Consider the following 24,071-nt stretch of genomic DNA (forward strand, 5'->3'; position numbering starts at 1 on the left):
CCCATATCATTTAGTCTTTAGTTCCACATGGAATGTCTGGCCAAAGGTTGTCTGCAATTGCCTTCATTTACCCAGGTGCAGAATGGGGACTTTTCAGTTGAAGCACCACCACCCTGGAGGGTATGACAACTTTTAAAGGATAGGCTAGCACTTTATCATTGTTATCATTTTGCAAGGTTTCTCATTTATTTTTATTCTATCCTGCCTGTAAGTTATTTTATAGGCCTTATTTTAATGCATTTTGATGTTATAAGCTTGCACTTAGCTGACATTGTGATGTTGCAAACTACCTTGAAAGGCCCAAAGAAATATTTCTTTTACTTAAACAAATCCATCCAATTTACACATTTGGGGAGCATCCTTTGGCAAGGCATTTTTGCTGTGGCTTCCTTTTGGGTCTGCCTTTTTAGGAGTGTCTCTTCCATACCAGCAAAGATTTCAGCTTCTGCCTGGAGCCAGTCTAAAGAAAACTCAGCTGTAGAGTTTTGTTGATAGATCTCTGCCTTGGCGCTGCCAGCCTTGATAACAGCCCAAGAGGTATGAGTGATGTGAAGAGCCTTGACAAGCTTATCACAGCAGGAACCTGCATATTGTTTCTGTCACTAGTTGGCCATCCCTTACCTAACATATTAAACTTGGCCTTGGGTACAGCCCTGGAGATGCCAAGGATTCCAGAAGAGGCCTGGATAAATCTTTTACTGTGGAAAGTCACATAGAATATGTTTATATATATAATTCCTGCTCATTGATGATATGTGGCTTCTTCAGCTGACCAATTGCCTTTGGAAGGGGCACACAACCCATGCAAATTTAGACCATAGATTTTTCTCTTTCTCAAACCAAACTCTCTCACTTGTACTTTGCAGTGCCAGAATCAATCTACAGAAGCTGACAGGGTTTCCACCAAGCATGTCCTGGTACCCACCTCGTTTGTCTCCCTTACCTTTGTCTCCAGCTCATTAGCTCTGTCTATTTCTGAAAACTCATCCAAAAACATCTATTCTCCCACCATAACCTGCCCTTCTAATTCTCCAATTCCTCTTTGCTGTTGCTACTTCACTCTTCCAGCATCAGTAACACAAAATTGGCAGGGTAATCATGTCAACTCTAAGAAGCATTTCTATGAAATAAGGCTTTATTGCTTATTACAAGTTGAGCAGGTTGTTCAAGGAGAGAAATGATGCAGACATAAAAACAGAGATGCATCAGGAAGTATGTAAATGAAACTACTTCCATCTTCAGAGCTCATTTGTTGCATTCAAATGGCCCAAGGTATACAGCTAAAATACAATGTTTTATTTACTTATCTTACTGATGTTTCCTCCCTGTGTGCCAAGCCATCTGAATTAACAAGTTAATAACTACTGGCAGAGTAATAAGTACAGTCCTTCCACCCATCTTTTAGCATGATTGCCATTTTTAGTATTATCAGCATGGGAAGCATTGGACCAAATGAAGAAGCAGAACAGAGCCCACTCAATCCTCTACAAGAGATCTTGGGTAGATTTGCATTTCACACTAAATCATGGTTTGCAGAACCATAGCTTACTGAATGAAACACGCTTGACCAGGTTTACACCATGCACTAAGATAGGAATAGGCGATCTATAGTTCTAGCTTCATATGCAAATGTTGCATCTCCTTTCTATAGCTCCGAGAATCTGATCTGACTTTAAACTGAATTTTAATTTCCCATCATACTGAGGCAGGAAACTTGCTAACTCTACTGTAAGCTTAAATAGGCTTAATAAAACTTAAAAAAAAAAAATTAAAGGAAACCTTTACTCCATCTCACACACACACTGGCACACAACCAGAAACAAAATCTGGAACTCCCAGCCCCACTTGTTAATGAATACATTGACTTTGTACCATAACACATATAACATAGCAATTGTCAGCCTCCCAAAAAATACATTAACTGCAGTCCACAGCTATCAAAAGTACTTAGCTCTTGTGGGAATCCATTAGCATTTACATCCACAAAGGATGGGTAAGGGGGCAAGTGACATCAAATGCATCATGTCATCATACAAACAATACAAATTAGGTACTTTCATCAGACACAAAATGATGCAAATATGTAATTGGTGTCATTCATGCAATGATGTCATGACATACACATCATCTTTTTGACATTGTAAATTCTACCAAATGCCTTTGGCTGTTAGCTATATTTTTTCCAGCCAGAATTCCAGACATATCGCATTAAGACTTTGGGTGTGGGACTAATCTAATTACAGTAGTAAAGAGATTAATCTTACATCAACCCCACTGGGCACATAAAACAAGCTGCATGATCTATAGACCCCAACCCATCCCTTCAAACCTGCCAGCAAACTTTAATTTTGAACATAACAGAATGGGGAAAAAAATCAACATATTGTGAATAATCATTAAATGTGTGAATTTAATTTTGTTGAATTTAAATCATTTTAGCTTCATCCTGCTTCATTCCATCGTTTGGCCTAATTGGTCACTTTTTCAGAGGCCCCTCAAAAACGACATGCTGTCCTCATTTTGAAAAAGTTTGCAAACCTCTGATACCAAAAAAATGGGAAGGTTTAAAGTGGGAAATACACATAACTTGAAACACCTACTAGTTGGCTAACTGTCTCTGTACACAGTCTTTCTTCTTCAAGAAAGCAGATCCCTTCCAATTTTGTTTTAAAAGCAGAATGCTCTGTTCTAAACCCCATATGCACGATTGGAAAGGAGACCTGCAAATCTGCCAGCAACTAGCCAAATGTGCTTAATTTTTAAAACTTGGTTTTTGCTGGGATCCATGCATGGTACGTTCACAATCCCTTTCCAACAGGATTAGTTGCTGCTTTCCAAGTAAAACTTAGCACAGTTAAAGACTTGCACGGTTCAGAGCCTGGATATCTTTGAGACTGCCTTCTGAGTTAAACATGCCCACTTGGTGAGACCTAGAGGAGAAAACGTACTGAGGGTCTCAGATCTGAGGAATTGCTATCTACAAGGACCCTTCACCCCAAGCTTTATCGGTGATGCCCCCTCCCATCTCTGGAGCACCCTGCCACCAGCTGTTTGGATCATCCCTTCCCCCATATCGTACTTTCAAAGAGCTGTAAAAGCATGGTTCTTCAGAGAAGCATTTAGGAATGTCTGAAGATTCTGCTTCTTGAAGTGTGACCCATTAGGGCCTTATTGTTGTTTATGTTATTGACGTTTTATGCTTTTATTTGAAAACTGCTCAGAATCTTTATAAACGGAGCAGGCAGGCAGGCAGGCAGGAAAAACCACCAGCAAGCAGGAATTAATGTTCGCTGGCCTCCCACTTTATCTCCAAAGCTGTTTAAATATATCTAGGGGTCTCCATAGAATATTTCTCAAAACAGACCAGCAATATTGTCTGTTGCCAAAGAACAAATTGGTGTGTCGGTGCACTGAATTCACTTCTCATGCTCAAAATATAGGCTAGCATGGAGCAAAGAAACATGGGTGCCGTCCAACCTCTGCTCCAACCAAGCACCGTTAAACAATCAGAAAGCAGAGCTGCATTCAAATACCAGGTGGGGTCCACTGAGGGCAACATTTCACAGCTTCAGCCAACTGTGTTGCCTTAAAAAGTGCATGCTTAGCACATGCTTGTCTTGTTTTTCTCTTGCCCTTATTTCCCAATACATCTTTGCCTGTTACTTTCCCTCTCCCAACTTCAGCACTTCCATCCATCTGAAGAGCCACATTCCAGAGTTTCCTTGCATGCCTAAGAAATGAGTCCCCTAGCTTTTGGAACCAACAGGCCCATCTAGGATTTTAAAGCATGCCACAGAAGGCACACCCACTCAAAGGACACCCAGTTTCCAGAAGACAAATGGAGGAGATGGTTACCTCCTCCTCTCTAGCATCCCAGGATGCTTTCCACCAAGCCAATATACTTTTATCTTGGGGGATGGGGGGGGAGTGAATCCATCTCAAAAAACAAGCAGTGGTTTGCACCAATTCACCACTTTTATCTACAATTAATATTTCTGAAAGTTTGTGGGACCCAGAATTATTATTGGAAAGGTAAATTAATGTTCTTGGTGGTGATACAGAAATAGCTTGCTCTTGTCTTTTTCCAAAACATTTTTTCAACTTTCCAGTCTAGCCTCCAGCTCTGGGATTTCTTGATGGTCTGGCATCCAAGGGCAAACTAACCCTGATCTCCTTTAGCATTTTTGGAATCAGCCAAGGTCAGTTGGGTGCTGCCACCTGCTGTGATTCCATTTACATAATCATTTGAAAGTATGAGATAGATGCTGTGGCACTTCCAATATTTATTTTCCTATTTTGGGTTTTCTTTCCTGCCACAAATCCCCTTCTTTCAAAGTGACCCTTGGCCTCCTTCCCTGTTACACTTACTAAGGTGTTCATCAAAGATGGATAGGGACATATGAGCTGATGTCAGCCCTGTCTAAGATAGCCTCTGTGGCTTTGATTCATGGAGGAACAAGAACTGCTGAAATCCTTTGAGAGTAAGCAGAAGTGACAGTAACCTATGCTTATCATAAATTATGGAGTAAGCTAAGTGTTAAGCATAGGGACCATTCAGCGTTTGGGATTTGAAAGCAACGAAGCACATGGGGTCAAGCACATCACACTTGTCTATAACTCATTAAAGCAGCTGGGTCTTCTTCTCCCAGGGTCATGCATTTCCAATGTGATCCTGGGAAAAAGTGTAACTGGCTTAAGGAGCTGCAGACAGGTGCTATGTGCATGCATTATGCACCCTGAAGCACCTTTATTCCTTCAAATTCAAAGCAGTGCACAGACCTATTAAGCAGTCCTAGGATCACAAGCTCTTGTCACTCACTCCCCTTATTAAAATTGAGAAGGCCTTCTAATTAGATTGACAGTTCTTTGAAGGATTGCATCAGTGGGTTTTATTCATTAATGACAATATAGCATATATTATTAAAGGTAGCAGAAAAGACTCCCCAGATCAGATCCAAGATCAGAAAGGACAGAAGTCCCATTTCTGATAAAGAATCCTTTGGCATTTTTCCCAAACAGGGTCAACTGGGGCATTTGGTGAACCTTCATGTAGATAATCCAAGAGTTGGCACTAAGTGAAATAAATAGCAACATGTATCTTGTTACTACATGCTTGCTGGCTTAGTAAATAGTTGAAATCCCAATGATCAGAGGAGCTGATTCTCAAAATGACCTTGATTTAATGGGGCAAAGACAGATAAACTGCATGGGATAGGAGATGGGCAACTAGGAGAAAGGGTGAGTTGCCAATACTATTTTCTTGGCAGCTAAGTAAGGCATGTCAGTCCTCAAAAAGAGATAGCTCATTCTATCCTTCCTACAGGAAGAGAAATTACTGCAGACCTTGAGACCAAAATGTGGAATTTGACATGGGTAGAAGTCTAAAAACTTGAATGGCAGATCAACCCCAGGATTGTAGGTTAGATCTGAGAAGTCAACAAGCATCTCAGAAGAACACAATGACTTCTGCATTGTTGCTAAAATATTACATGGATGTGTCCATGAAGTCATCAGGAGTCAGACTGAACTTGACTCAAGAAAATAATTACTTCATGATATGTGTAGCAAAGAGGAGGTGTGCACCTTGAAGTGATTGTGTTAGATTTTGAATGCCAGGTTCAATCTTGTCTTGACTACATTTAGGCCACTCACATCTCTTACCTACACTGAAGGCCTACCTTCAGTGTTATTGTGAAAACAATTCAGTGGCCACTTGAGAACCTCCAGCAGAATTTATTATGCATTCCAAGCAATCTATTCTATTCCTGAGCTGGTAACCAAGACATTTCTCCAAACATTCAAGTTCCTGTAACTTAACCTTGTTAATTCTAGGCTTATGCTTGTCTTTTAATCAAGGGAACAATGCAGAAAAATACTAACCTCCTTCACTAAAAATCTCTACACTATTTCCTATCAGACATGGCAACTTCTTGGATTAGCTGTGCCAAAGGTGTCAGAGGCAAGGCATTTAGAGCCAGCAGACAAGCTGGGTTTGCTATTGATCATGTCTTCCCATCAGACATAACAGTCTCAGTTACCTTCCCTGCTGTCTTTAAAAAAATAAGACAGAACTGCCTCAAACTAGTCTTTTGAGACCACATGTCTACCAAAAGAGAGATATTTATCAATGAAGACATGTAATTTGTTCTTGTTTGCTAGACCGTTAACACTGCAATGAAAGGAACAGGAGAGGAAGAAAGGAAGAGAGAGGAGGAAATTATTATTTGATTGCCATTAGTCTTAAACTGATTTTTTTAAAAAATGGTTGAGTCATAGCAAAATCATATGTTTAATCAGAAGTGATTCTCATTTCATTTCATAGCACTTCCTTCCAAGTAACTGGCTTGAAATATCACTCTTCCATTGTGATTCTTATTCCAAAATACATGTGCCATGCACCAGTCCAACCAACAATAACCTTCCGTTGAAATCTATGGGATATTAGTGCAGCAATCATTCAATCAGCGCATTCCTTCTAGTTTAAGCACCACAGAAGGCAGAAGGGCTTCCATCTGAGCAGGGATCTATTGTACCATAAATTCCTTAACTCTATCTAGAATGGAACTCCATATGTGCAAGTCAGCATCCTCCCGTGAGAAAGAAAGCAACAGCTCACTGGATCTGGCCAATAGCTTATCTAAGTCAATGTTCTGTGTATCAGCAGTCAGTCACATACATTCAAAAATCTTACCCATATGGACCGGAGAATGTTTGCCCTTTTCTATTGCCTGTCCCCGATGATATTTAAGTGATGCTGCCCTTTAGAAAGTAGCATACCAATGCAGTGATCAAGACTGTTAGCCATTGATGGACTGATCCTCCATATATTTGTTCAGCCCCCTTTTAAAGCTGCCTATGGCTGCCGTCACCATACATGGTGGCTGTGACTTCATGTTTTGAATATACATTGAAAGACCTTCTTCTATCAGTCCTCAGTCTCCATTTAACATAAAAGAATGGCATCATATACCAACTGCATAGGAATAGTAGAAAGACCCTCCTCTCATTTTTTTTCAGACCACTCTCTCTTTTATACACCTCCACCCTATTCTTCCCTCCTTAACAGTCTTCTTTGGAAGCTAAACAGCCCAAAACATTGCAGTTGTTCATTTCAGAGAACTCTAATCGTTTGGTTACTCTTTCTCACCATTAAGTGAGCTTCAAACCAAGATACATGAAGTTGCATCCCAGAGTTTGCAATAAGCACTCCTAAATTAAGTTTGGCATTAACACAGCTTGCCACTAGAACATTTCCTCCAGCACTGTTGGGACTGTTCGTTGATAGCACCTGAAGCAGCTAAGCATATCCTGTCATCTCTTAGCCGCACTGATGCATGTCCCATTCTCTGCATATCTGCTTCTCTGGAGTTATAATGTGCTTCACTAGTTAATCTTTCTGCAGCAATCCAGCAGAAAAGACAGAAAATAGGGCAAACAGGATTAGCTTGCTCACTTAACTGTAACTAGGATGTATCAATCATTTTTCCAATAGTTGCCCTGTCTGAGGCTATATGCTTTGGGAACCAAGCAAATCCTGAGCTTTGTAGAATACCCCTGCTCTTCCTTGTCTTTCCCAAATATCCCAGCTCTTAAAGTAAGAGCACATAGGGACATTTCCTTAGAAAGTTTCAGATGCCAAGGACACACATAGGCATTGCTTATTGAACTGGCTGCTGCTGAGCTTTAAATATTGCAAGGGTATCTTGTTCCCAGCTTAAGCAAGTTGTTCCATCAGGTGGCCATGCAGTTTCTAGTTAAAACAAGGTGAATGGCAGCCAGAAGAAAATGCAACTTTGCTTTTTGAATAATGGATAGTTAATATCCTACCAGTAAGGAACTGTGGTTTGAAAATGCACACACATATATGTTCCATAGTGATTGCTGAGACACTTGAGTCATCCTGATGTTAACATTTGTCCCCCAGCCATGCCCTCTGAGACTAGACCACGTCAACAGAAGTTCTGACTTCTAACCATGCCATCTTTACTTCCCCATAATTCCCTAGGTTCTATACAGATCCTAAGGGAAGGAAATGGCGGACAGTGCCATCTCTTCTAGATATAAAGAATGCTGAATTGCTTTAAGTCACCATGTGATTTGTTTAGTTTGGGATTAGCATGTTATGGGAACCAACGGTATCTGTTTTGACAAATCACAGCATTTTGCTCTATGCTGTGTTCTTCTTACATCCTTAGCAGTAACATTATATTCTACAAGTTTGGATTCAGGTTTCTGCAGGAAATGGAAGAAGAATCAAGTGATATCACATATATCATGACATCATACAAATAGCACAAACTACATAGTTGTGTGTCATTTGTGCAATGATGTCATAATGCATATGATGTCACTGTAGCTTCTTATCATGCCTCTGAATATAGACAAGATGCACTTAGGAGCATAGCTAACACAAAGAAGACCTTTCTTCAATGTGCATTGAATGGGATTTTTGCTATTTTATTTTCTCACTTAAACTTATATTTCCAGAAACTCCAGGCAGTTTACATTATTTAAATGAAGCGGGGTTAAAACCAACCCATTAGTAACCATTATAACTCAATCAGATGTACATTTGCAGAAGCATGATCTTCACCTGTCCTTGAAGAAGCACATCTTCATAGCTCTTCAAAATCCCACGAAGGAGGGGAAGATTTGGAAATTCATGGATGGGCTGTTCCAAAAGGAGGGGGTGGCATCACCAAAAAGATTTGTGTACTCCATTTCAGGGAAGAAACATTGGATTCTTAAACATTCTAGAAGCAAGTTCCAAGAAGGAAACAAAGAACTGACTCAAAGATTTTTATCTTATGTTGATGAATCTGCATACTCATTACATAAATCTACCTGTGCATTAAATTTATCATCATAATAAATATGAAATGCAATGGCAGAAGTGACTGCAGCAAGCATATGTTGGCTTAGTGCCTTTAATGGAAGAGAGGATTCCTAAGGTTTGGGAGAGGGGGTTTTTTTGTTTGTTTTTTTGATTAAGCCAGCACATGATATAAAACTAAGAGAAAACAAATTTGTAAAAGCCCTGGCAAGCCTATTCTAGACTTCTCAAGCAGTGAAAAAAGAGGAAGATGGATGGGAAGATGATGTGTTCATTAATGTAAATTATAATGTGAAAAACGACCTTATGACCAGAGATAAGTAATGGGAATATCTTGAATTCTAACAAAGGTAATACATGAACTGAAAGCAGATAGGATTGCATTACTATACAGTGTTAAAATCTCTTGTGATGGTGAATGCTGTCGTTTGGAAGAAACTTTGAAGCATAAACGTTAATGGCTGAATTTTATTTTATATGCAACTTTTGTCTAGCTGCTCCTTGAGAATGTTCATACACACAGAGAGATCATTTAAACATCTTTTCTTTGATGCATTTGCTTTCTGAAACAGTTTATTACATGTATCTGCTAAGCTTTTGTATTTACTGAGTTACAGCTTTCCTTTTGATTACAATTGTTGCGCTGATTGCAACACAGCCTTCATTTGTTCTAAAATGTATTTGTCCCTTATGAAAACATCACACAATCCCATCTAAAAGAGAGGGGGGAAAATGGTTTTTAAAAAAGCAAGAATCAATAGTCACACGTACAATAACTACCAAGGCTTCAAAACAAAGGGGATAACAACTGAATACAGAATCCAATCCAATCCAATCAAAATTCCAGGCACCACATTTTTGGAAGGACATTGACAAACTGGAGCATATCCAGAGGATATCAGTCAAGATGACAAGGGGTCTAGAAGGAAAAACGTGAGGAACGATCGGAGGCATTGTGTATGTTTAACCTGGAAAAGATATGAGAACTGTCTCCAAATATATGAAGTGTTGTCATGTAGAAAACAAAGCAGAATTGTTGCAGAAGACAGGACAAAAAGCAATGAGTTTAAATCATAAGAGAGTAGATTCTAGTGAGACATCAGGAAATTTTCCTATTGGTAAGAATTGTTCAATAATGGCAAAGACTGGTTTGACAAGTGGTGGACTCTCCTTTGCTTGGGGGCATTTAAACAGAGTGGATAGTCATCTATTGGGGATGCTGCAGCAGTGGATTCCTGCACTGACAAGGGGTTGATGGAGTAGATGATCTCCAAGGTACATTTCAACTGTTATATTCTATGACTCCGTAAGCCAGGCATGTTGTGTTTTACAAAAGACCCATGCTTTCATTACATGGTGGAACAGACCTGGCATGAGAAAACTGGCTATTCAGACAGCTGTCAGGATCCCCAACCTGACAAAGTTCATGAGAGCAATCACTATTCCTGCCATTAGCAGCATTCCACATTTTCATGGGTGCAGAAGCAACATAATGCATCTAATTCAGTACTGTCTTGTTTACAGTTTTGTTTAGCTCTTTGTCGCTTCCCGTTACCATCTGCTAATGGGGCCAACAAATTGTTCATTTGCTAAAAATGTTAAGTGGGCCCAACAGATGCACTGCTTCCTGCAGCTGTCTCTTCACCAAGGCTCTTCTGATTTTTGGTGGGAGTAACAGCATCTTTTCAGCTTTTTCAATAACCAAAATCACGGGCAAGCTTATGACAAGCTTCTGTTATTTGGGATCCAGCATGGTTTAACAGCCACAAAAGGGCCTTGGTGAAGCTTAGTGGTGACTATGGGTCGCCTGTCTCCCACCCTACCATATCTTGCCATTTTGTTTTGTTTCTGTGAGCTTCAAATGGAATTAATCACATGAATTAATCCCTAATGCCTTTGTCAAAAGTAACCATGGAAAAGTGTTTCGGGAACACAAAGAAGACAAGACTTGTCTAAAATAGGCAATCTAAGTACTAACTAACTAACTAACTAACTAACTATCTATCTATCTATCTATCTATCTATCTATCTATCTATCTATCTATCTATCTACCTATCTATCTATCTATCTATGCTGGACTGGAATGGTGGGAGGGGAGTAAAGAATGTGCTCTCATCTCCAGAGGAGCGAGGAAGAGATAAGTGGAGGAGACTGGCACCTCCCTAAGAAATTCCATCGCCTGGGAACTGGTTTCATTCTGGGAAGATTCTTGTTAAGGGGTTGTAGCTAATAAACCTTGCTGGATTGATTCTGCATGGTCTCCTGGAGTTCCTTGGGCTAGGCCCAACATCAATCTTCCCAGAATCAAACCAGTTCCCAGGCGATGGAATTTCTTAGGGAGGTGCCAGTCTCCTCCACTTATCTCTTCCTCGCTCCTCTGGAGATGAGAGCACATTCTTTACTCCCCTCCCACCATTCCAGTCCATCACACTATCTATCTATCTATCTATCTATCTATCTATCTATCTATCTATCTATCTATCTATCTATCTACCAACCAACCAACCAACCAACCAACCAACCAACCAACCAATCAACCAACCTACATTTTAGGTAGTTTGGGGTTTTCAGTGACAATGGTGACTTCTCAGGTCTTGCTAGACCACAGTATGGCTTGCTTGGCCTTCGGGTTAGTATGGGAACAAAGGTTAATGTGTCGAACTAGGACAGGAGAGACTCAGGTTCAAGTCTATCCTTGTCCATCAAAACTCACATGGTGACTAAAGGCTCGGTCTACTTTCTGGGATTGCTGTTGTGGAAATACAGTGAAGGGAGGTACACCTGGATCCCACTTTGAGGTCGTGAGGAAAGGTGGGATATAAATCTAACAATCAAATGCTGCAATGTACGAACCAAAGCCTAGTGGTTTATGAAGTGTAATGTGCAGCTTGATACATTGTGTGCACCAGAACACTATGGCTTGTCCAACAAACTGCTGGTAAAATAAACTATCGTTCAGTATGATAAGAGGCAGAGGGCTGTAAAGGCCATAGAGAAGTTTGAAGAAAACAAAGTGGGGTGCTTAGTGACCATCAAGAGCCAGGATGTCTGCAAAAAATGGCTTTGCCATTACCAACATTGCAAATGCAGCATTTCAGGACATTCCATCTCCACAGAAAGCTATAAACCATGCTAAATTAAGATTCCTCCTTCTTTGACTTTTCCTAACCTAGGAAAGACACAGCCATTGGAACTGTTCATCCCCTTGGCCTGCCCTTTCTGTACCTTCTCCAGCTCTTTCCCCGCCTCTCCACTTACTCCCTGCCTTGTCAGAACTATGAAAGTGGGAGAAGCAGGGGCACTTTGAGCAGCCTGAAGTCTGTGGGCCTCTCGTTGAAAATGTGTGCATGTCTTGTAAATCTCACTCTGAGAACTGGCTAGGGACAGGACTGGAGCAGACAGCTGCATAGCTAATTTTAGCTTCATGTAAGAAAGCCAGGGCAGGTTTAAGTCTTGGCCGTAGGAGAGGGAAGGGAAGGAGGCGCTGAGTTCACAGTAAAAGAATACAGTTTCTATCTGCCCCTTGAGGCTTTCCAAGTAGATGCAGATGAAAGGCAGCCTTCCTGAGTAGCAGTTTGTGATCTGGTACCTCAACACCTTCCTCCATACCAGAGATTGCTAACTGAGTTGGATTTCTTCCTCCCAAAGCAAATGTATCGGCCCCATAGTAATATCCCAAGCTCTCTCATTCAGCATCTTCCAACCTAATCCAGAGCCTTATCATTCCAGTAGAATGATCCTAATGCCCATACTAGATTCTCTATCATCCTTTTCCCCCTTGGGGAAAAGGGGCAGTTGGAATGGTTTCTACAGCTTAGTTTTTTATCTTCTCTTCTCACCAACTCAACTCTCCCCTCACCAAGAGTCTCTTCAGCTCTGGAGTCTTTTCAGACACTTTGTTGCCCAAAGATTTACTCAAGAGAAAAAGCAAAATGGTTTGAACTACATCTCTTGTAGTTCAGATATGAAGTATATGCTGGTCTTTGACCGTAATAAAGATTTGATATGATTTGATATTAAGTATAGCCAACGTACTATTATGGAAATGTATTTATTCTGTTGTTTATCAACATTATGTATAGACCCCTTTTCTATCTTAAAGCTGGAGGGATCATTTTTTCTGTTCCAACACAGCACTGGGTAAGCATTCCAGCAACTCCAACAACCCCATTTGTTTGTCACCCTCCCTGTCTTAAAAAACACAACACAGTTGCTTTTTTATGATTCAGTTTGTAATTTAGTTATGCTGATTTTACAAGTGTTCTGGTTTGGTTCTTAGCAATTATGCCAAAATGAGATACAGAAGAAATGTTTAAATAGCTACTTAGAGTATTTACATATAATATTAAAATGTATATTTATATAAAGAGACTTTTTTAAGAATCATAAGTGAATGCAGAAACAGATTTGAATTTATGGGTTAAAAACAAGTAGCAAATTCCTTCGTTTCTATTTTCCATCCAGCAAAGAAAGAGAAACAAACATAGGATAAATTCACAAGGCAACATCAGTCCATTTCAACAGTTAACATCCAAATTACTCTAACCTTCCAGTATTTCATATCAGATCATTCAAGGGAAAGGTTGCAGCCAAGTGGTAGAGTTTATGCTTTGCATGCAGAAAATCACAGATTCAATCCCTAGCATCTCCAGGCACGTAAGATAAAAAATGAGAATTGCCCTGCACAAACATCCAAAGAGCCTACGTGGTCCAGCAACGTGGGACCCACAGTGGCTAAGCAAGTTGATTTGGGAGGCTCATAAGCACAGACACATAACTCTCTTCCCATCAACTCCACCAGATAGTATTTAAATTATGCTGCCAGGATCCAAGAGGAAGCATAGAGCATCAAGAGCCATGGAGAGTCTTCCTTTTTTCTTTTATCCACATAGAGTTTCATGCTTTGGCTTCCTTTGGATTGAGGCCAGAAGATAAAATACTCTATTCATCCAGACTACCCCAAACACAGCAGCTGGTAGCTTTCTTCCCAATCTGACATGTCTAAAGGTGTATTTTATGAGTTTCTCAGCTTACCTTGTTGTGATGGTATGCTTCTTGGTATATGGTGTGATAACGTGGAAAAGCAATTCCATCGCTCCATTAATGCCCAACATAGTTCCTACTGAAACTGCAATGAATGAAAAAGGGGAAAAGTAAGCTGAGAACATGGAACCTGGGAAATGATTTCTGGGAGGTGCAACAGAAAGAGGTGATGTGCAATTGCCTGCCTGCTTTTTGACTCTCTCCAAAATCTTCTCTCTAACCAGTCCTGAGAAATCTCCACAAATGGAAGAAGCATCTGTATTGGCTTAAAATCTCTTTTCACCACATCCACTGCTCCATCTCTTGAACCATGGGCTTTCAAACTATATTTTAGTTTCCAAAGCTGGCAGAACTCTGAAGGTACACTGTCCAGCACCAAAACCAAGGACTCAGCATAGATGGTGCCAGTTGTCACTCTAGGGCTATGAGTGGAGGGATGGGGTGGGCAACGCTGACAAGCAAAGTGTCAACTAACTCATGGTCTGTCAAAAATTTTAACACCGAGCCATACATCCAGCTTAGCAGAGGGAATCAAAGATCTGAAAGAAGCCATTTAGACCCAAGAGCAATGCAGGAATTAAATTAAACCATCCTAGACAGATAGTTGTCTAACTTCCACTTGAACAGATCCAACGAAGGAGAGCCCACCACTTCTTTGGATAATTGGTTCCACTCTTGAACTGCTCTTGCCCTCCAGAAAAAAAAATTAAGTCCTTAAACTTGTATTTAAAACGTCTTTCGCTACGGATTGAAGGAAACTCACCCAGTGCTGTAAAACCTGTTGATCCAAAGGTTCCTAATAGCTGAGAAGCAGTTAACAAGCAGTTTCCAAAAGTGATTAGAAAAGGAAGTATGCGAACTTAGTGCCCTTTCAAAGGCACCGACCGCAATTTGAGCAAGATGGCTTTTCCGTCATCTCCCAGAGCTCTAAACCTGCTGGAGACTGCTGTCTTGCAGTCTCCTCCCAAGGAGCAACTATACAGAGCACTTGTGGGTGATCTCAAGTCCTCTCCTTCTCTGGAGAGGAATTACAAAGAGCCAGTCTACTCACCAGCTCTTCATTCTACTGCAGGTGTCAGTTCTGCTTTTAGTGGAGCCATCTGCAGTTTGCCATTTTTTCCCTGGAAGTCCCCGAATTGCTCTTGCTGTCAAGGTAGTTTTTTTTTTACTAACATTCAATAGGAATGCTCCTTTAACTTAAATCTATTATTCTGTGTCATGCTCTCTGGAGCAAGGGAGAACACCTCTTTCTAGGTGACATCCTTTCAGGTATTTAAAGAGTGCTAACATTCCCTCCTCAATCAACTTTTCTTAAAGTGAAATATGCCCTAAATATATATATAAAGTCTCTAATGCTAGGAAAGGTGGAAGGAAAGAGAAGAAGATGACAACCAACAGCAGTGCTGGATTTAGACTTGGTGAGCTGTATAAACCTTGGAAGCCCCTTATTAAAAAGTTCCACCAGAAGGTCTCACTAAGGTGCACACCAAAAGAGGACCTTCAGTCTCCACATGTATATGCCTTTTAACTATTTAATAGCAAAATATTTAAAGTGAAAAATACAAATTATTTTCAAATGAATACATTTACTGATTAAATATTTATCATTTGGCTGGCTTGATCTCTCTCATAGATTATAATATAGCATACCCTGGAAACAATACTTAAATCTAATTTTTAAAATAATTTTAAGATACATTAATATATATATACAAAATGCTGACAAAATAAGTAATCAGGATCACTTTTCTTAATACAACTAACAATGAACTTGTTTGCAAAAATCAGAAAACTGATATTCTGAAATTTTGTGAGGCCCTACGGATTATGAGGCCCTAACCTGTAGCTTGTTTAGTTTATGCCTTAATCCAGGCATATCCAGGATTCAGTTACAGTGACAACAAGTGCACTGTTGGAAGACTAGAAAGATCAGGTTAGGGATAGATGGTCATGGAGAAAATCTTTAGGACTTGGTTTTAGCCTCCTGATCACTTTTGTTGCCCTTCTTTGAACTTTTTTCAGTTTATCTGAGTCCTTTTTAAATTGTGCTGCCCAGGTGAGGTTTGACCAGAGCAAACTAAAGTGGAATTATAACTTCCTTTGATTTGGAAATTATACTTCTGTTAGTATAGTACAGATGCCTCTTCCCAATGCTAAAAACAACTGAGATCCATCCTTCTTTGTTGTGTCACCCTTCTCTTTAAAATGGAATTGTCTGGAGGTGGAGTCATGGCAGTTGACTTCTTTTTCTGGTAGAGATGTTTCGCTACTTGTCCAAGCAGCTTCTTCAATCTAAAAAAGTTGGTTAGGGGGACCCCATAAAAGTCTTCCATGGTGGCTGCGTTTCTCACTGACAGGGACAATAGGCAATGTGATTAGTAGAGTCTTTGAGATGTAGATGTCCACTCCTAATCCCTTACTCATCCCCAGGGGGATGTTAATTGTTGCCTTCCTGGTGAACTTTTGAACCGTTCTTAATTTTCTTGGGGACTGTTGAAAGGACAGCCTAGAAAATGGGGGACAAGTTGTGTCTGAGGCCTCCACCTCTATTGAGGGAAGAATTTTCCACTTTGGCATAAATGGATTCCTTCACTCCTCTCTCAAACCCACCTACCTACTCTGTCCAAAATGTGAACATTATTGTCCTCAGATGAATGTCCTTTTTCTTTTAGATGAAGGTAAACTGCCGATTCTGGTTCTGTGTTGTTGCTCCTCCTGTGCTGGGCCATCCTCTTGTGTAAAGGCTGTTAGATTTCCCAAGAGCTCCGAGCATTCCTCACTGCACTGAATTGCATATACTACATTGCTCTTCTTATGTTTTGGTATTCGATCTTTAGGGTGTACAATCTCTGTCTCAGTGTGAGACATGCTACTAAGAAACACAGCCACCCTGGAAGACTTTTATGGGGTCCCCCTAACCAACTTTTTTAGACTGAAGAAGCTGCTTGGACAAGTAGCAAAATGTCTCTACCAAAAAGAAAAGAAGTCCAGCTGCCATGACTCAACCTCCAGACAATTCCACCTGGATGACTGAGAATCTTCATAAACAAATTTAAAATGGAATGAAATTCAGACTATCCATGGGATGAATGAAGTTCTGTTGAACTTCTGGTAGCAAGTTCTTTGTAAAGTTGCATTTCATATGAAACAGTGAGAGCAGCATCTCTTCAGTTGCTCCTTCTAAACTATTTTTTTGCCAAAAGACAGAGCTGTGTAGCCCATGTCACTTGTCTCACACCCTCTGAATGGGCCTTGAAAGTTGCTGGATTCTTACCAACATTAATGTAACTGTCATTTAATTCACTGTCTGTAAACGAAAGCAAGCACAGGCTTCATCTTGCTTTTCAGGGGAAACTTGGAGGGCAATCAGAAGCATTGACAGTAACAGCATCAACCACAGCTGTCTATTCAATGTTGGTAGAGAGAACAATAAGATCTCACCACACTTCCTGAATAACAGGATCGCTATCTATGCAGCACACTACACTTTCCTTGTCAGTCTTCCTCACTTTTTTTTTTTCAGTCAGCACTGGAGAGATCTGTGGTAACCATCACTGCCTGTCTTGAGTTACTAGTCCATCAGTCTGCCCCTACATTTCCAAATACTACCTTCTCTTCCTGTTGCATGTGAAAGCAGCCCCAAAACAAAAAAACAAGCCATAAGGAAAGACTTTGAATGTGCAAGGCAGTGGAAATAAACACATCTAAATCAAGATGCCTTTCAACTGTCATCTCTGTTACACACACCCTTTCCAATACTGCTTATCTCAGAGAGAAGGCCAAGGGCCATGGCAGGTTGGCTGCCTGCCCAGGAAGGCCCAGAGTGTGTGAAGACCCCCGGGGTCTTGAATGCCCACACAGAGAACACACAGGGCCAGAAGCCAGTAGCACTAAATCTTCAAGGGGAAGATCTAAAATGCTAAGCATGTCAAACTGGGCCAAACTGCTGCTGATACAGTTAGAAGTCTCCATAAGGGAAGCGATAACGAGGTTAGAGAAGGTGAAGGGAAAAAAAATGAGAGCAGCTGGAAAAGGCTGGACACACTTGGAACTCCCAGAGATCCTCCAGCAGAACCCGACCATGTGTAATGTGGTAGTCAAGGCCAGCCCTGACTGGCTGCAGAGAAACATAATGCAACAGAAGACATAATAGGGGAGAAATAGATGAAGGAAGCAATGTGCCTGCAGAGGTTCTTCTGGTGTCCACAAGGTTCCCTATGTGATTCAGTTTTTTATTAATTTAGAATGAATGTTGGGGACAACTTCCATCTTTTGGTGTATGGATAGTTTGGAACTTGCATCTTGGCCACTGTTTTGTTTGAGTGCTCATAATATGCTCTCAGAATTCCAGACAATCCTAGTAGCCCATGAAAACTGCCTTATCAAATTCTGACTACCAAAATGTGCTTTCTACCAAACTCTGAAGTGGAGTGGCCAAAATGGAAGCAATCCCACACTTACCAGTGGAAGCATAAAGTTGCAGGACCCAGAGACAGTGGGTGAGATGCTCATGATGGTTAAGATTTTTTCGTGCCAAGCTGAGAGTTACATCAATTGCCTCCAGACGTTTTGCTTTTAGTCCAAACTTCTTATCTAGGAAAAAGAAAAAGGGAAAATAAATATGAACTAAGAAACCTTCTACTGTTAATAGGGAGAACAGTTGTCTTGGATATGGGGAAAAAAACTCTTTCACTGAGATCTTCCAACTTCACATCTTATTCATCTTTTTAAAGCTCCACCTGGAGTTTTTGTGTGCTTTGGTTCTCCTGCTGACTTCAGGGATGCCAATTTGTGTGGCTTATAATTTCAGGGCAAAATGCTTCCTGCCAGTGCATCCGAGCTCATGCAGTTTTATTCCCGTTTTCTAAAAATCCACCTTACTACACTCATTGACATTAGCCACTTTCTTGCTACATCATCTTTTAAAGGACCCAGCATGTGAGTGAGTTTGAAAGTCAAGCTGAGATTTCAACCTATACATGTTTATTTAGGAATAAGCATCACAGAACTCAGTAGGACTTACTTCAGAATAGAGATGAGTCTGAGGACCAGGTCCAGAGGTCAGTTTTCCCAATCAGAAATAAATAGTGGGAATGTAACTCCAGGATTTTCCAGGTTTGAGCTGAAGTCTCAACAGATTCTATACTCTGTGCTCATAAAACCTCTGGGAGATGCTGAAAAAGGCTGCTAAAGATTGTGAGGATGAATGGATGCATCTGATTCAGAAAGTCAACATGGGATTGAAAAAAACTTGAATCCAGATCCCAGTGCAGTGGGTTGGGGTATTACCTTTCATCATTTCCTGGATTACATTGTTTCCCTGATACTATCCTAAGTAGCAAAGCGGGAATTACAGGAGCATATCCATTTAGATTGATTGACCTTGATATTAGGTTCCAGCTTTCTTTCATGACACATTTGGCAGTTCCATTCAAAACATCACAGTGGCTGAGCCTCTTTCTAGGTAATAAACTACATAACGACTGTATGAAACCCTACCATTACTATTCAAAGCCTGAGTAAGTAATTTTGCTACTTATTTTTGTCTGTAATAGGCTAACCATTATATCTGGGGAACGTCACACATAGTGGGTAACTGACTTCTCTTCACAATGTTGGCGTGAAGGCATAGCTCAGATTATAGCAGTGTAGTACTGATCCATAAAAAAACAGGCTTAGCAGTTATATCTGGCTGTTTGCAGTCTGGGGGTTCTCCTTGACTACTTCAACAGCAGATGGAAGATGTGGCCAGAGGGGTCTTTGTGCAGTTACATCAGATGCACCAATTCTAGCCAATCTTGTATCAGGAGGTATTGTGCGCAGCCATCCATGCCTTTGTAACCTCAAGGTTGGTCTATCACAACTCACTCTACTTGGGGCTACTCTTGAAGACCACACAGAAACTTCAGCTGGCATAGCATGCAGTGACCTAGCTATTTATGGGCATATCTCGATTCGTCCTTGTGACACCACAAGTACAAGAGCTGCATTGGCTGCCAGGCTGCTTCCAGGTGCAATTCAAATTATCGGTTGGCAGCTTTAAAGCTCTACTGTACATGGCTGGATATTTTGGAGACCACCTGTTACATGCAGAGACTGTCCATCCAGTAGAAGAATGCTTGTTAAAGGTCCCTTCTCCATGGGAATGAAAGAGACTCCACAGTCAAGTCTTCTCAAAGATAACTCCCCTTCAGTGAATCAATTTGCCCCCTTATATCCAGAGTACCTCATCCTTGTTGAGCTGTGAAGACATGGCTCTTCAGGAAAGCATTTATGGGCAATAAGGATTGATCTACCTCTGTTGAATGGCACAGCTGGGGATGCTTATGATTTAGATGATAATGATTAATGATATTGTTGCTTGATGAAAGCCATTCTGAACTATTTGAAATTGAACAGCATATAAACTCTTGTCAATAAATACCTTTACAGCCAATTTTGACCAGCAAGCGCAACAGAGGTAACAAGATGTCATAGTCTGGAACGGACGTTTGTGCAGCATTCACCAGTGCCTGCAAAAGGGCTTCGCTGCCCCCTTTGCTAATAGTGTACTGGACTCTCCTGTTTGTCCCTGGGGAAAGGAAAGGACAGTTATAAAAACTATTCCAGATACCCAACATGTAGATTTTAAGCAGCTCAGGTCTACTTTGCACAATGATTTTTTTGCATCTAGCCAAATATGCCATCTCCATATCAAGTAAGAACCATGTTCACTGCAGGGATTGTCTAACCTGACTCTGACTTACTGCCCTCCTGATGACTTTGACTTCAGTTTCCAGAATTCCACAGTACGTCTGGGCTTGTTACCTGGAAATTCTAGACACTGAAATCCAAGAACTTTTGACATAGCAGGTTGGGGATGATATACTGGAGCTGATATACTCCAAAGGAGAAGATACAGCAGCGCTCAGAAGCTTTTTGTTGGTGGTAGTGGTGATGGTGGTGGTGCCTTCAAGTCAGTTTTTGACTCCTGGCAACTGCCTGGACAAATCTCTGCAGTTTTCTTGGCAAGATTTTGGAACTGATTTGCCATGGCCTCCTTCCGAGGGCTGAGAGGGAGGGACTGGCCCAAGGTCACCCAACTGGCATGGTGCCTAAGGCAGGACTAGAACTCACAGTCTCCCATTTTCTAGCCTGGTACCTTAATCACTACACCAAACAGGCTTAGAATCTTAGATCATTCTAAAAGCCAAATAAGGCAATCCAGCTGAGTATTCTGCCAGTTTAGGGGAAGGATGTTTTCCAATACACGCAGCACGGGGGGCTGTGATCAGGGTGTAAAAAGTAGCTGGGTAAAGAACTCACTTTGCACAATTTTCCTTCACACTCTAAACTGAATTAGCCACCCTCGACAATTCCTTTCCAGTGGCTGCTTTTCTTGTTGCAAAGCAACCATCTAGTTCAGATGTCACCCTGCATCCATTTTAATTTGTGGAATAGACAAAATCCACAGAGGATAAGCTTTCTTGGTGGTCATTGAATATGATACTAAAAATAAAATCCTAGGATCTTCTTCTGAAGATCTTAATCCATATACGGGATGAGTGGGAAAAGGTGTTCATTAGGATACTGAACCAATTTAATGTAAATAAAGCATTCCATATTACAGTATAAAATGTGGCGGTAGAAAACTATTAATCTAGAGACTGATATTAGCCAGTTGTATTACTGGAGATTAGTCCATTGGAACCTTTCCAATACAAGATTGTCCATCTTAAACCCTACAACAGAATGTTCATTTTTCACTTACCAATTGAAAGAAGATTTGTGAGAATACTCAGGGTATTCAGAATCACATCTTTGTCATGAGAACTCTGCAATATAAACAAAACCCTTCATAAACATTATTTTGCTTTTACAATATATTGTATTCTTTTATAAAAAGGAATCTCACTCATTAAAGTGTTTTAGGCACTCTAGGGGTGAAATGGGCTTGACAAGAGCTCCACAGAGAACAGACCAATTGTCTGTGTCTGCATAAACACATGCTACATAAGCTGCATTGTTCAAACATGTGATCACACTGCAATTATGAATCCTTTGAGCTATTGTTGCTCTGAAGCGGGAAGTTCAGCAAGAGATCAAATATACAAAAACAAAACACCATCAGAGGCACTTTTAAGATGAATTTAAGACAAATGTCTCTATTATAGCATCAGCTTTCAAGAAACAGAATCTACTTGTTGATGAAATGAAGAGTTATTTTAAGTTCATAGGTATAGACAGATGCGGTACAAGGGGCATAAACAATAAGATAAGCAGGGGAAAAATGCAAATAATTGCATAAAAGATTAAGCATAGGTAAAATAATGACTATACATGATACAGTTATGATAACACAAATGCCCTGGCACTGGAGAATTAATAATAGCTATAAGAGAATTTTAAAAAATAATTGGCTAACGCACGCATCATGCTAACTCACAATGTGATTTGTCTGGATTTGATTTATCTTGTCATATGAAACCAGCTATGTTTTGTATCACTCAGCAAGCAATCCAGAAAGCTAAACAGTGTTGGACCTGTAAGTATTTGGATGGGGATCATCTGGGAAGTCCAGAGATGTAGACAACACTGTCCACAGCAAATCACTCTGGGATCATGTCAAGAAAACTGCATGAATGAAGTCAAACTTGACTTGAAACTGACTTTATTTTCTGCCATGGCTTACAGCCTAGCATGTAGTATAAACCTAGCCAATTTTGGTTTGTTCAATAAAACATGATTATAAAAATCATAGCTTAGCACAATGTGTGAATCAGAGAATGGGAAAGAAAAGCAGTAGAGGTTGAGAATTAACTTTGATGTTCCCCAAGAAAGATCATGGATTAAGCATATATTTATAATAAACAAGAGTGCTGCTTTCCATGTCATCCAGACACTTCCAGATTAGCTCTCCCTAGGCTGGTGTTAAATGCTAGGTGAAAAGTTTAACAGAGCTTACATAAGGCCAGTTTGGAAAGCGTATCTCTCCGTTTCCCTTGGGTAACATGCTTGAGTCCTGATAAACTAATCAGCAGCTCTGAAAAAAATAACCTTATGTCACCACGGTTTGTGTTAACAACTTGGCAACAGGGAAACTGATTGACACAACATAAACAACTCCGTAAGGGGACTATAAATCAATTAAGATTTGATTGCTGACACCTAACCATGACATTTATCTACCCAGAGAGAAAAAGATTACATTATGCTAGTACTCCTGGACATATGAACTGATCTGTCCTTTAATTGCCATCTTCAATGGAGCTTTGGGCAATTCATCACCAAAGGCCTCTTTCCAATCAACCTGAGTCCTGGAAGAAAGGACACTCCAACTCAGGTCAATCATGAACATCTCCCTGATCTTCCCAAAATGTAATCCCATTTTGGGGTTCTGCTCATGAAGTCCCAAGCCACCTCAGAACCTTTCAGATCAGCTTTCCTAACCTGCTCAACTTCCAGATCTGTGAATTTCAACCTTCAGAGTTTCCCAGCCAGAATGGCCATTGCTGAGAATTCTAGAGTTGAAGCCTACACATCTGGAGTACACCAAGGCTGTGATGGCTGTTCTAGATGTAGTCTCAGAGAAATCTCCTTCTCATAGACCAATTTAAAGAACCGAAAACTCAGTCAGCCTGTCAACTCTCTAAGGCTGTTCAGCCTCAAAAAATCTTTCTATTTCTGTTGTATTTTACAAAGGTTGGTTTCATTTAAGCATGGCTTATTGAAACATCTATTGTGGATTGGTTCATACTAAGCCATAAACCATGGGTTACAAACAACAGTGGATGGGTTCATACCTTACCCACAGCCAAATCCAAAGCCAAACTAATCCTGTAGCTCAGCTTCCTAATTTATCCTTTGAAGTTGACTCCTAGTATCAAAGAAACCTGGAACTAATGGCCCTTTGGTCCAACCCACTGTGGAGTAGAGAAATCCAAATCAAAACATTCCTAACTGATGGCTATCCAGCATTTCCTTAAGAACACCCAATGGAGGTCAGCTCACTACATCTCTGGATAATAGTTCCACTGTCAAATAGCTTTTTCATTATTGGGAAGTTTTCCTCAAAATTCAACCAGGATCCGCATTCCTCTAACTGAAGCCCTGCATGCTTATAGCTTTCTAGGTGACGCCCTCTCAGATACTTGAAAAGTACTGTCATATCTCCCTTCAGTCATCCTATGTAAGGCTAAATCAATATCTCCTCTT

At 40.5% G+C, this 24,071-nt stretch overlaps 1 protein-coding gene across 15 annotated transcripts in view; it reads right to left on the minus strand.

Moving 5' to 3' along the window:
- The window catches only part of AGBL1 (AGBL carboxypeptidase 1), a 484,353-nt gene that overhangs the window by 439,674 nt on the left and 20,608 nt on the right, over positions 1-24,071 (minus strand). For 14 of the 15 annotated variants that reach the window (XR_015795343.1, XR_015795337.1, XR_015795339.1 and 11 more), the window contains exons 2-5: positions 21,628-21,691; positions 20,302-20,448; positions 18,339-18,470; positions 13,869-13,962 (exon numbers count right to left, since the gene is read on the minus strand). Coding sequence is in view for 6 of the 15 variants with exons in the window: in XM_088136392.1 (XP_087992518.1) it covers positions 13,869-13,962; positions 18,339-18,470; positions 20,302-20,448; positions 21,628-21,691 (437 nt within the window). In the remaining 9 variants the exon portion in view is untranslated. Of the gene's footprint in view, positions 1-13,868; positions 13,963-18,338; positions 18,471-20,301; positions 20,449-21,627; positions 21,692-22,821; positions 22,900-24,071 lie in introns of all 15 variants that reach the window. The other variant, XM_088136389.1, reaches the window with a different exon arrangement.

The sequence above is a fragment of the Python bivittatus genome, unplaced genomic scaffold (genome assembly GCF_059951505.1).
Source record: "Python bivittatus isolate LINGU-HERP-01145 unplaced genomic scaffold, Pbiv_v1 ctg000140_np1212, whole genome shotgun sequence".
Taxonomy (NCBI): domain Eukaryota; kingdom Metazoa; phylum Chordata; class Lepidosauria; order Squamata; family Pythonidae; genus Python; species Python bivittatus.